General features: G+C 37.1%; 1 protein-coding gene across 1 annotated transcript in view; it reads right to left on the reverse strand.

The window, feature by feature from the left end:
* Positions 1-7,774: 7,774 nt before the first annotated feature.
* LOC129428173 (polymeric immunoglobulin receptor-like) overlaps positions 7,775-13,825 on the reverse strand; it is a 32,221-nt gene continuing 26,170 nt past the window's right edge. Inside the window, exons 2-5 of the mRNA XM_073875860.1 lie at positions 11,613-11,665; positions 10,326-10,619; positions 9,899-10,213; positions 7,775-9,223 (exon numbers count right to left, since the gene is read on the reverse strand). Coding sequence (XP_073731961.1) covers positions 9,201-9,223; positions 9,899-10,213; positions 10,326-10,619; positions 11,613-11,665 — 685 coding nt within the window. The 3' untranslated portion in view covers positions 7,775-9,200. The remainder of the gene's footprint in view (positions 9,224-9,898; positions 10,214-10,325; positions 10,620-11,612; positions 11,666-13,825) is intronic.

Consider the following 13,825-nt stretch of genomic DNA (forward strand, 5'->3'; position numbering starts at 1 on the left):
TAACCTAATGGGGGATGGCAGCTCAACCTTGAAGAACAGAATCTCCTGGGCTTGTTCTTTGTGTGTGTGTGTTTCCTTCCCTGACAGATGTTTTTTAATAATGATTAAAGTGTTTGCTTAGAAGTAGTATTGCAGTAAAAGATTTAATATGTGTTTATCTATCTAAAGAAGTTAATGTGTGCCTTATTCATATAACCAATTTTACGAATAATGAAATGATTTCATGATATTGAAATGTGTTTTACATAATAATCACTTTCATTTTACAGCTTATGTTTTTTATGAATAAATGAATGTTTTATTAATGATTTGGTTTTAAGAAAGCATTATTATATTCTATGTGAAGTCAATCATATGTGAAGTGGAGGAGTACTGGGGAGGAAGTTACGGGCTGTATGGCCCTCAGGGATGAGCGGAGAAAAGTTTGTTTTTTCTTTGCTGTGTGTGTCTATCTTCTGCAGGCTAAAATTGGGTGGTGATGGAGTCAGATGTACGAGGGGAACGGCCTTTGTGGGTGGAGATTCTAAGAAGAAAGATCGACGTCATATATTTTATAAATATGCATGTTACTTTTTGAGCTGGTCGTCGTTCATTGCTTGAGATGACCCGGCGCGCTGTAAAACTTTTTCATATCTGATCAATAAATAACTTAAATTTTAATACCGTGTCTTTCCTCTAATTATGAACATGCAATGGACCCTTAAAGTCCAACAGTAACCAAATATTATATTGTACTCAGCACTCTTGAGACCACATCTTCTACTGTCAGCATTATGCTCTCTTTGTATTGCCAAACTGAGATCTTTAGGATCCATACAAATGCACATTTTCTTTGATGTAACTACAGTTACTATGCTGTTGACCCTTTCAGTTGGCTCAGTTTGCTTTGCGATGACCCCCATCATCTGCTCCATTCTTTGTAGTTCTTCAACCACTTTCTCTCTACAGGTATCCTTCTCGGTGCATGCACAACTGGTCTGACATTTGGATCAATTTGTATGTGGTGTTCCCCAAGAAACATCCTAATCTTTTAAACAGATCCTCAAAATCCTTGAGAATGTCACTGCTCTTTTCAATCGTGCAGATCACCAAACTCACAGTCTTTTGCTTTGCTTATCAGATCAGTGACATACATGTAGATTGTTTCTGCAGGACCTTGCGATCTCGTGAAAAACACGTGTCTGATACAGTACATTTTTCCGAGGCTCTCAGTAATTTTTAAACTTGTCTTTCATTACTTGAATTGTATTTCTCTCCTCTTCTGAGAACTCAAATGTATTACATACTTATGGCATCTTCCCCCGCCACGTGCAGAAATGTAGCACACTGCACCGTCTCAGACTTCTCTGCTACTCCACATACACACGTGACTCTGGATGTCAATGTATCAGATGGCCACTAGATGTCCTCATAACATCATATATTGATTAACACATACAATATGTTACAGCAGGGACGGATTATGGCGATGATGTGCCCTGGGCACGGATGTCTCAAAGGCCCCCCTTTACCAATTTTTTGGGCAACAGCGTTACACCTGTATGCACAGGGCTCAAGTGTTGGTTCGCCTCTGCCTGTATGCCCCATTTTACAGGATTAACAATGGCACTAATACGCGGGGAGAGAATGCACACAATATTCTGTACTTTAACACCACAAATTGGTTTATTTATATCTCACCAGTATCTGACAACATACTGTACAACATACTCAATCAAAAAGCCCGGTTGCATGAAAGTCCTTAAGATAAGAAATCCCTTAAATATAAGGTTAAGGGTGTTCTTAATAAAAAATGGGTTGCAAGAAAAACCCTTAAGTGAACCTTAAGGCTGTCAATAAGTATTTACCCTTAAATGCTAAAGTATTACCTTAAGTTCTGTTATGCGTTGCTACAAAGTCCTTAAGTCCCATTTTTCCCTTAAAACTCAAGGGACTATAACAGGTCCCTTAACCTCACACGCGATGGCTGATTTTATGGTTATTTAAGAAAATGAAGTACCAACGCGCATTTCTAACGTTTGAAATAATCCCTAGAGAAAAGTGATGCGCATTTATTAGGAGAATAGCGGTTTGATCGTCCGTCAATCTAAACAGTTTCCAGTTTGAATTACTTTCAGGTTTTATACACGCGGCACTTTACAGTCTGTTATTTGCGATGTTTCATTGTACACAAATCCGCCGTCTGTTGAGCTGCGTGCGTTAATTTGTTTATGCTGTGAGATTTTGTAATTATAGCAACCGCTCCTCCTCTGCTGTCTTTTGGCAGAGACTATTGTAAAATACTTAGTATAAACACTTAGGTAAGGGTGACAGTTAAGACCTTTGTTGCAACGCTCTTAAATAAATGCCTTACCTCAGGGATTTTTTCTCCCTCAGGGAAACCCTCACTTAAGGAGTTTCATGCAACCGGGCAGGCACACCTCTCCAAATCATATCTCAGGAGAAAATTCTTATTTGAAAAACGCAGCGTTTCCATTGGAATCAATTGAAAACATGCGCTGGCCGCGAGTGTAAAAGCTTTGTGTGTCCAGCCCCTTAAATCTTAGAATAAAAAGTTGGTTTAAATTTACCTTAGCTTCCACAACATCATCAAAATCCAGTTCCCTCACAAGATCGCATTCAATGGCCATTAAAGACAGTGAATTTAGACGTCCTTGACACATTTTGCTTCTTAGTTCGTTTTTTACTCTTGCCATTAGAGAAAATGAACGTACTTCACATTTGCTGACTGGACAGGTGATGAAAAGCTGTCCTTTTTGTGCTTTCTTATCACTCATCCACTTGGTTGTGGTTTTAAACTCATTTTTGTTTTGGTTTTTGAGTAACCGTCTTCTACGCGTGACTTTTATATTACGCAATGCTTTTCACTCGCCTCTAGATGTCCCTCTCAACAGCGCAGAAATACAAAAAAATTATTTATTTGATTTATTTACTAGTTAATACTTTGCAACTGCAAAAAACACATTATTCCTCAATATTTAACACAATTTTACTGAAAATAAAATTAAAATAAAAATATGTATTTGAAAAGAATAGACACAGTAAATTTGACAGGGCCCCCTGGTGGCCAGTGCCCTGGGCAAGTGCCCAGTAGGCCCGTGCGTTAATCCGTGCCTGTGTTACAGGAACCTTCTGTGCCATGCATGCTTTCAAACCATGATGTCTTAGTGCAGGGGTGCCCAACCCTGCTCCTGGAGGGCTACTGTCCTGCAGACTTCAGTTCTAACCCAGCTCCAACACACCTGTCTGTAATTATCAAGCAACCCTGAACACCTTGATTAGCTGCTTCAGCTGTGTTTGATTGGGGTTGGAGCTAAAATCTGCAGAACGGTAGCCCTCCAGGAACAGGGTTGGGCACCCCTGTCTTAGTGTATTACCAACAGTAACCTTGGAAACGGTGGTCCCAGCTCTTTTCAGGTCATCCCGTGTAGTTCTGGGCTAATTTCTCACCTTTCTTAGGATCATTGAGACCCCACGAGGTGAGATCTTGCATGGAGCCCCAGTCCGAGCGAGATTGACGGTCATGTTTAGCTTGTTTGCTCCAATAGTGGACCTTTTATCACCAAGCTGCTTGGCAATTTCCTCGTAGCCCTTTCCAGCCTTGTGGGGGTGTACAATTTTGTCTCTAGTGTCTTTGGACAGCTCTTTGGTCTTGGCCATGTTAGAAGTTGGATTTTTACTGATTGTATGGGGTGGACAGGTGTCTTTATGCAGCTAACGACCTCAAACAGGTGCATCTAATTTAGGATAATAAATGGAGTGGAGGTGGACATTTTAAAGGCAGACTATACAGGTCTTTGAGGAACAGAATTCTAGCTGATAGACAGGTGTTCAAATACTTATTTGCAGCTGTATCATACATATAAATAGTTAAAAAATCATACATTGTGGACATTTCTGGATTTTTTTTAGATTATGTCTCTCACAGTGGACATACACCTACGATGACAATTTCAGACCCCTCCATGCTTTCTAAGTTGGAGAACTTGCAAAATAGCAGGGTGTTCAAATACTTATTTTCCTCACTGTAGATCCTCTGCCTGCTTTTAAAACACCAACACAGAACGACTGACCACAATGGATCCAGCAGCTATATTTGACCTGCAAGGCCTGATAGAGAAGTTGTCTGAGCCTGATGTTCCCGAATTTCCTGTCCTGACCATGTATCCTTGAGTATAACTTTTCAGTTCTCTGTCAAAGCCAAAATGGGCAATCCAGGGTTTTCTGTATCCTGTAGATCAGCCCACATGGCCGTTCCCAAGCTCCATAGCATTGTTTTGATACTTTACTTGAACCAATTATTATTGAATCATCATTATTATGTCATTTAAAGGTCATTGCTCACCAAAAAAATCAAATTACTTCATTATCAATTAGCAAAATAATTGTTAGGCACAGTCCTAGATAAGTTAAAACATTTAATAATGTGATTTTCAAATGCCCATTAATTTATTTTATCATTTGAGGATTTCTTAAAAAAAATGTAAAAGTCTCATCTTGTGAACCCAATCTTGTGTCTTGTCTCGTGGATTAAGTGTCTCGTCACTATGATTTACAGTTAAGACTCATTGATCAGTGATGATAAATGAAGACCAGAATTCAGAGATAAAATTAATAGAATTTTTTTTACAAAAGAGAATTCTTTGCAGTTCATTCAGCAGTCAGCCCCAACACTCAACAATGAGGCTAATCTGCCATTATAATACAGAGGTATTTATACTCTAACAGAGATAATAAAACCACTTCATTATTTTAGAAAGCACAGTTATATTTAAGGACTATGACAATAATTGATTTACTTGTGATTTTAATACAGAGAAACAAGCTTATTTCATAAGCATGAAGAATTTACTCAAATTAATTTCTGGGATGATAAATATTGATTATTATCTGATTAATAAGTATTCAAAATAATTTAAAAGCATATGAGTAAAAGGAGGCAGATCAGCAATCCATTCCTTCAATACTCACCGGACATGTCACCCATTGGGATGCTCTGGGTCAGCATATACAGAGTGTTCCAGTTCCTGCCAATATCCTGCAACTTTGCACAGCCACTGAAGATGAGTGGACCAACATTCCACTAGCCATAACCAACAATCTGATCAAATATATGCGCAGAAGATGTGTTGCACTAATGAGCAGTTCTGCAAGTTTTTTGTAGATAAGATAGCGGGAATTAGAAATAATAGGCAACTGACCACGGGTAACCCTGTAGGTCAGTTAAACTACGCCGGCAGACTAAGTAAGTTTATACCAATCACTATGACCTTCTTACACGACACTGTGAAGCAGCTAAAACCTACAGGATCACCATTAGACATTATCCCAGCACGACTATTTAAAAATGTGTTTAATGCAGTGAGTACGGCATTATTACACTTTGTAAATAAATGTCTTGAGATGGGAGTTGTCCCTGAGCGTTTAAAGCATGCGTCCGTACAACCCATACTAAAGAAGCCAAATTTAGATTCCTCTAATCTATCAAATTTTAGACCTATCTCACATCTCCCATTTTTAACAAAAATTTTAGACAAAGTAGTCCTATGTCAGCTGGAAACTTTTTTGAATGAAAATAACATTTCTGATATATTTCAATCTGGTTTTAAAAAATTTCACTCAACGGAAACGGCTCTTGTTAAAGTGCTTAATGACATTTTTGTAGCCACTGATTCTGGGGACTCGGTAGTTTTGATACTCCTGGATTTAAGCGCTGCATTCGATACGGTAGACCACAATGTGCTGCTATCTCGTCTAGAACACTTAGTGGGCATTAGAGGCCCTGCTTTACATTGGTTTCAATCTTACCTTACTAACAGGAGTTTTTCAGTTAACATTGGTAACCATCGATCTACACCAGTAAAGTTAACATGTGGAATTCCTCAAGGCTCCACATTGGCTCCTATGTTATTTTCATTATACATGCTTCCTCTGAGCACTATTTTTAGAAAATATAACTTGAACTATCATTGCTATGCAGACGACACTCAGATGTATTTTCCCCTAAATCATGGAAAGAATTTAGAAGAGATGGCTGAGTGCCTTGAGGAGGTGAAAGCATGGATGTCGCAAAATTTTTTAAGTTTAAATGAGGAAAAGACTGAGTGTATAGTGTTCACACCTTCCAGCTCACGTGATAAAACTAATGTAAATCTTGGCTCCTTGACACCATATGTGAAGCCATATGTTAAAAACCTGGGCGTGGTACTGGATAGTGACCTAAAGCTTGATAGACAGGTCAATCAAGTTGTAAAATCATGCTTCTACCAGCTACGAACCCTGGTGAAAATTAAGTCTATACTCTCAGTCTCTAATTTTGAAAAATTCATGCCTGCTTTTATCTCCACAAGGCTGGATTATTGTAATTCGCTCTATATGGGGATCAGTGAATCATCTATTAACCGTCTGCAAATAGTCCAGAATGCTGCGGCAAGAGTTCTGACAGGAACTCGGAAACGAGATCATGTAACTCCGGTCCTTAAGTCACTTCACTGGCTGCCAGTGCACCATAGAATTACTTTTAAAGTTTTAATATTAGTTTTTAAGGCATTACATGGGATGGCTCCTTCATACCTCAAGGACTTACTGAGTGTTCACCAACCCTCAAGAGTGCTTAGGTCTGCGAACCTAGGCCTTCTGGTGGTTCCGAGAACTAAACTTAAGACTAGAGGGGATAGGGCCTTTTCTAATGCCGGGCCTAGACTCTGGAATACCCTACCTCCTGAAATTAGAGCTGCACCAACTTTGTGCACCTTTAAAGGGAAGTTAAAGACATTTTTATTTGATCTAGCGTATACAAATTGAAATGCAGATGTAATTTGCCCTATAGATATGGTATTGTTTTATGGTTGTTTGTTTTGTGTTTCTTTGTACAGCACCCTGGTCAACGGAAGTTGTGTTTATTGGTGCTTAATAAATAAATGAATGAATGAATGAATGAATGAATGAGGCAAATGGTGCACATTTTAGAGTGGCCTTTTAGTGCAATAATCCTGCTTTCTAATTAGCATCTTTAAATGCCACATCTGTGAGGTGGATGAATCTTCTCTGCAAAAGAGAAGTACTCACTAATACAAATTTAGAAAGATTTGTGAACAATATTTGAGAGAAATAGGACTTTTGTGTACACAGAAAAAGTCTTAGATCTTTGAGTTCAGCTCATGAAAAATGAGGGCAAAAACAAAAGTATTGGGTTTATAATTCTGTTCAGTGTAATAGGCTGTACAAATACCGCTTTAAATAAACACTTATTTTTTAACCCTAATAAGTCCCTTGGGGTCAATTTTACCCCAAGCCACCTCTCTTTAGTTTAAAAACATGGTTCCCTTCATCTCAGTGGAATAAGATTTTGTGACTTTTCCAGATTATCTGTTAAGATTCATATAAAAACTGGGCTTGATTCGGTCGTTCTAAAGATGTGTAAAACATTTTACCAAAAGAGGACCTTTGGGGGTAAAAATGACCCCAATTGAAATGAATGGAAAATGCAAAAAAAAAATTTTTTCTTTTTATTTGTAAAAAAACAATGCATCAAGAAATACATCTGAAAATTTTAACACAGAAAGGTAGGCCTGGTACTAGAGCACAAATGCAATATAGAAAAGACATGTCAATCACACACAAAGGTATGACTTTTAACAGAATTTGGCAAAAAACAGCCACAGATGCAAAACAAAGATGTAAAATGCTCACACACACCCACACACGCACACACACGCACAGACTCTCACACACACAAACACACAGTAAAACTAAGACGAAGACACACACAGTCAAATTTCTGTGGCATTTTGTAAAAACAGACATTTCAAAATTCATCAAAAACTACAAAACAATTCTAATAATATTTATTTTTAAAGTCCTTTCTAATGTTTTTATATACATAAATTCACAAAATGTATCACTAAAGTAGTGATGTTGAGCAGTTGGCCACATCCAGTGAAATGAATGGGTCTCTATGGGCATCTGTTGGTCGAAATTTATTTCCTAAACTGTAATTCTTTTATGTTTTTTTCTAAACACCAAATGGCCGAATTCAACACATAACATCTAGATCAATATCTATAAACAATTAAAATCAAATTTAGATCATAATTTAGATTTGATATTGATAAAAAATGATATTTTACAGGCAAGCTAATGGTGTAGTTAAGGAATTGAGTGATAAACAAGAACAAAAGTACTTCATATCTCCCAAAACACAGCATTAATGTATAGATTGTAAGTAAACAAAAAATTATATATTATTTGTATCATTAAAAATTTATATATTTTTTGTAATATAATTTCTTTTAATTTCTGGGGTCATTTTTACTCCCAAGGAACTCTAACGTATACAGGAAAATAGGGGCCTATGAGGGTTAAACAAAATATTTTGGTAACACTTTACAAAAAGGTTCATTAGTTAACATAAACGAATGTATTACCTAACATGAACAAACCATGAGCAATTAACTAACTAGTTAACTAATGAACCTTATTGTAAAGTGTTACCAATATTTTTTTGTTGTCCAGATTACATAACCTTATCGGCTGGTTTACAAAGTTTAAAACTGTATGAAATTAAAACAGTTAAGACAAACAAAACACTTTATATTTACAAAGTTTACAGACTTAAACAACCCACTAAAACGTAGACTGTTAAAAATAAATTAAAGTGCATTAATATAATACACCAACAATAAAAGTTTTTAACCTCCTAAAACCGTATGTGGACATCACATTTTTTGTTGTTCACAAACATGGACAATTAAACGGCTTCATGTTCTTAGAAAAATATTTGGTTATTATATTTATGGGTATAAAGCTTGGTCTCAGGAGGTTACGCAGGAGGTTTAGAAATACGGTCCCTGATACGTACAAAAGAAGGTACCTAAAAGTTGCTTAATGCAATGTATGACTCCTGGGAAATGTCCTCCTTTTCAAAGCTATTGTAGTGCATTTGGCAGCTTGTTACTGATTCCAATCTGAGAGTTACGCAAGACTCTACACAGCATATTTTGATGACATTAGTCGGGCTTCAGTTCGTACCACTACATATAGGCTGTGTTGAATTTTTGCTGCCACTTTCCTGTATAGGTTCCCTCGCTGTTGATGATTGGTCACTCTCCTGAAAAGGTTTACTCTCCTGAACAGGGTCACTCTCCTGAACAGGGTCACTCTCTCTCGCTGTATATGATTGGCTTTCCTCAGCATGTTGTTCAGGGGTGTTGCGAAATGCCATCTTACAGAGTAAAACAAGGATAATAATGATGAGAAGAAGAAAAGATATGACAATTGGAACTAGGATGCTGTCTGTTTGGTTTCTTCCTGGATTGGTGAACTCTGTGTAAAATTACAAAAAGGGAAATATTGTCAAAATGAAAATTTGAGGATGTGTAAAAGCTGTCCGTAATCACTTGGAAATATTATTTTTTGTTTAGAAATAATTTAAGCGTGATTTATATTTTTGCGCCTGATCTAAGTTTTCATTTATACGTCAATGTCGTTGTTTGCATCGATATGCACTTAAACATGCAGATTGCTAGTAGCCAATATCTACAGACATGTTATGGTATCAAGGCAAAAGACAAAGAAGCAGCAGCTTGTTGTGTACGTTTTTAGAGAAGCATCAGCGGTGATGCAACAAAAGTCGTTAAATATCATTACTTTACTTGGCCATTTTTGTTTTTACTGTTGCAAGCGGAAATGCGTATTAGGAAATGGGTTGCAGATTTTTTTTAGTCCTAGTAGACCAATCATGCAAAGAACTGATACATTGAAGAGTTGCGCATCAGGCTATACAGATCTACGCGTACAGCAAAGGTCCTACACGTAACAATAAATTGCCCTTTAGAAACAATGTCTATTTGTCATAAATATAAATATAATTAAGTTTAATGAGATTATCCAATGTTACCTTTCACATGTAACTTATAGATGTGCGGGTATCCTTTAGTATTTTGATTGTCGACAAAACAGCGATATAATCCTGCGTCTGACTTTTGGACCTCCGTGAGAGTCAGAGAGAGATCACCATATTTAAATCCATCATTTGTCAGTGATACTCTGCCTTCATAGCCTTCGCCGAGATTTGTGTGTCCATCCTTTATGTAACGTAAAACTTTCTGCTGGTCATTATGAATCCACGTCACGTCATTGACATCAGTTTGAGTATCCGCATAACATTGAAGAGAAATGTTTGAAGACTCTTCAGCTGTCACATTTATATAAACTATGGGAGAAAGACATAAAAAAAGAAAAAAATCAGCTACACTATCAAAATTAAACACCAGTTTATAAAATTCAGCCTGCCTTTATTCGCAGAAAATACAACAAAAACTCACCATCAACCTGTAGTGTGACATCATTTGTAATGTCATCACATTTGCATTGATAGGTCCCCCGGTCATTGAATTTCACAGAGTTGATAAGCAGAGAATAATTGCCATTGTTGATGTCGTCTGCAAGTTTGAATCTTCCTTGAAAACCTTCTTGAATAATGCATCTGCCTTCAAGGCATTCAGCAACAGGTGCTGTTATGGGATGGTTTTTAATCCAGTGAAATCCCATACAGTTGCTGACGTCACATGGCAGGATGGCAGAATGGTCCACCACTGCAGAAACCAGGGAGGAGATCTCTAAAAAAATAAACAATAAAAGAGAACTGATCATCTGCATACTTTACAGTATAACAGTAATTTATAGATAAATAGAAAGATACTTGACACATGATAACCCTAAAAGAATTAAGAGCACACATCCATAGTATTTGAAATTATAGACACAAGACTGCATGTTAAACTCACTAAGCACTTTATCAGGATCATCTGTACACCTACTTAGGCCCAATCCCAATTCTATTTTATACCCCTCCCCCTTGCCCTTACCCCTACGCCTACCCCTACCCCTTGCCCCTTGAAACAGAGTGTCAAGGGGTAGGGCTGAAAATATTCCCCTAAGAAATGGGACACCACTACTAGACCGTTACACGTCATCATAAGTCGTTGCTAGCTCCTACATCATAGATGCTCCGATGTAATAATACAATAAAATTTAATATTACAAGAAATTATTAAAAAATATATGTTGTGGAACTATCACAAAGTCAATAACATTAGCAAACTTTTTTTTCATGGCGATTTTTACAAATCTTTTTTCTGAGAACATACCGTATACATGAACACAAGATTAAAGGCAACATAAAACAAGTGATTATTTGTTATTAAAATACTTTTTAATGTACAAAAATACTTAAATTTATGGGCCATATTGGAAATTTATCATACCCCTTCGTCTGAAGTGTGGTCCTGAAAAATCTTCGTTTGAAGGGCTATCTGGCCCTTACCCCTACCCCTTCCCCTTCAGCCAAAAGAAAATTGAGACACCCCTACCCCTTCACGTGAACGCGCGAAACAAAGGGGAAGGGGAAAGGGGAAGGGGTAAGGGGTAGAATTGGGATTGGGCCTTATTTATATGATTATCTAATCAGCCAACTGAGAAATGTTTTCTTGTCACGTGCATCCCTTCATGTCCATGATTTACTGATCTTCTGATACTTTTATCATGTACCCTGTTCTAAAGTGCTCATTGAGTTTCATAATTAATAGAAAGAAAAAAATGACATACTGTACCTTTGAAAAATTGAAGTAAGACTAGAAGAATTTTAAGGAGCATCATGGTGATTCTGAAATAATTCAAAAGACACTGTCAAATTTCATCTCACACAATACAGCTTGTATATTTTATGAATACAGGCCAACATAATATTAACTGAAGGATTCATAAGAAAAAATATTTTTGATTCTAGCCCACATGATTCTGATGAATGTATGGCAGAAAAAGAAATAAGCCTGCACACATCAAAGACCAGACCACCATAAAGCATGTTTAATGTTTTATGTTTTTTTAAAGGCCAAAGCCAATATTAGGAAAGCAGTGTGGCCTTTATGAGGCCGATATAACACAAATGTAATTACAGCAAATCAGAGAAAAACAATACATTTGTGAAACTAAATAAACATTTGTTATGCATAATATTTATAAATATACCCTTTTAAAGTACTTGAAAAAATATTTAAGACACATGTACTGTGGATCTGACACCTGACTCACTTTAAGTTACTTTAAAAAGTGAACACTGATTGATCATTTAACTGTCTGTTAGACTTTGACTTGACATTTTCTAAGCTTTGATAAAATACCCCGGTAAACCCCTGGTTCAGACCGCATTACAAAGCTTAAGTATCACCTTCGGCGAAAGTGACTGCGGTTACGCCCACTGAGTGGCAAAAGACAGAGCGACAGAATGTGTGTACTGTGTGAAATCAGCTAAAACATGGGGAAAACGCGTCTAAATGGGAAAAAGCTGCTGTGCGATAGATTGTCTTAAACAGATTAAAAAGAATTCTGAGCTATCGTTTTACAGACTGCCAAGAAACACTGAAAGGAGAAATAAATAGATTGTCCATGCCAACGTCCACTGACCACAAGTGGGTTGACAAGTTGCTAGGGTCACGTGACTATTTTAGTAGTTTCTGTTGAGTATATTACTGATCATATACTGTATTAATATTACACTGGATTATGTCCCTATATAAGATTAGGATGTCACCCAGTTAAACTTTCGTTTTCTCAGCCAACTTTTTGATTTTTTAGCTCATAATTAAAAGAGCCCAGAGGTGCAATCCTGCCAATATGCCACGATTGTTCTTGCCACAATTATTATGAAAAAAAACCAATGCCAAGACAACAGATAAAAAAAACAAGTACGTCATTTTAGATTTAAGGAAAAGTCGCTACATTAACTACATTAACAATAAGGTGGCTGAGCTAGGTAGGCCAAGCCCATGAGAACCAATAAGCAGAATGTCATTTTAGATATGAAAAAGGATTCAGCTGAACTCGAACAAGTACATTGTGTCAGGCTGAGACCAATGAGAAGAGTGTACGTCATCTCAGACAGGAAGTGTTTGATCTTACTGTATAAAAATGGGAGTCAGATGTTGGGAGGGCAGATGATCTTTGAGCTCTGTTTGAGGGGTGTTGATTGTCTCACTTTGTTGGCTTGAGCAAATAGAGTTATTTTTGTTTGGCACCGGGAACCTTTGTCTTTATGAAGAGTCAAGCCAAGACTTTTTGCCAGTACATAACTTGGTGACTCCGTGACGTGATTGGACAGAGGCTATGGAGTTGAGGGCTGATCACACAAGGGAGCCACCCGGTCCGTGTACGTTTTGATAGTTTGTTTTTTCGTTTAAACCAAAAAACGAAATAACGAGAAACCACATGTTTTTCGTTTGTCGTTCCAAACAAAAAAACAAAAACCGGTAAAAAGAGAGCCGTTCTTCCGCTTTTGGTTTCTGAATCCAAAAACGAAAAACGACTAAACCAAATTCAAATAACAGTCCGATTTTGGTTTTTGGAAATTCCTTTTTTCATTTCTCCGTTTGAAGATCTACATTAAAAGAAAGACAGGCTGGTCACGTGACCCGGAGGTTGTATTGAATGCAGCCTATCAAAATAATAGCCAAGGTTTTAATTAGAACGGTCATAATGCAGCACTAACGTTACACCAGAGTAACGTTAGAAGAAAAAAAATCAATAAATCAATAGGCTTATATAAACCTGGACCGAAAGAAATATGTTAGCAACAGTTTATTTAATATCGTGCCTACATCCACGTACACATCGTCACGTTTAATGAGCGCATTGTTTGGTTCAATACAGTACTAAGAACTTATTGTGTGTGCAGAGTTGTTACTGTTAGCGCTATATTATGTAATTAAATTAATATTTAATGTTGTTTCCACCGTATGGACCAAACTGTTACCCCTTTCTACCAGCA

This window comes from Misgurnus anguillicaudatus, chromosome 14 (genome assembly GCF_027580225.2).
Source record: "Misgurnus anguillicaudatus chromosome 14, ASM2758022v2, whole genome shotgun sequence".
In the NCBI taxonomy this organism is placed as follows: domain Eukaryota; kingdom Metazoa; phylum Chordata; class Actinopteri; order Cypriniformes; family Cobitidae; genus Misgurnus; species Misgurnus anguillicaudatus.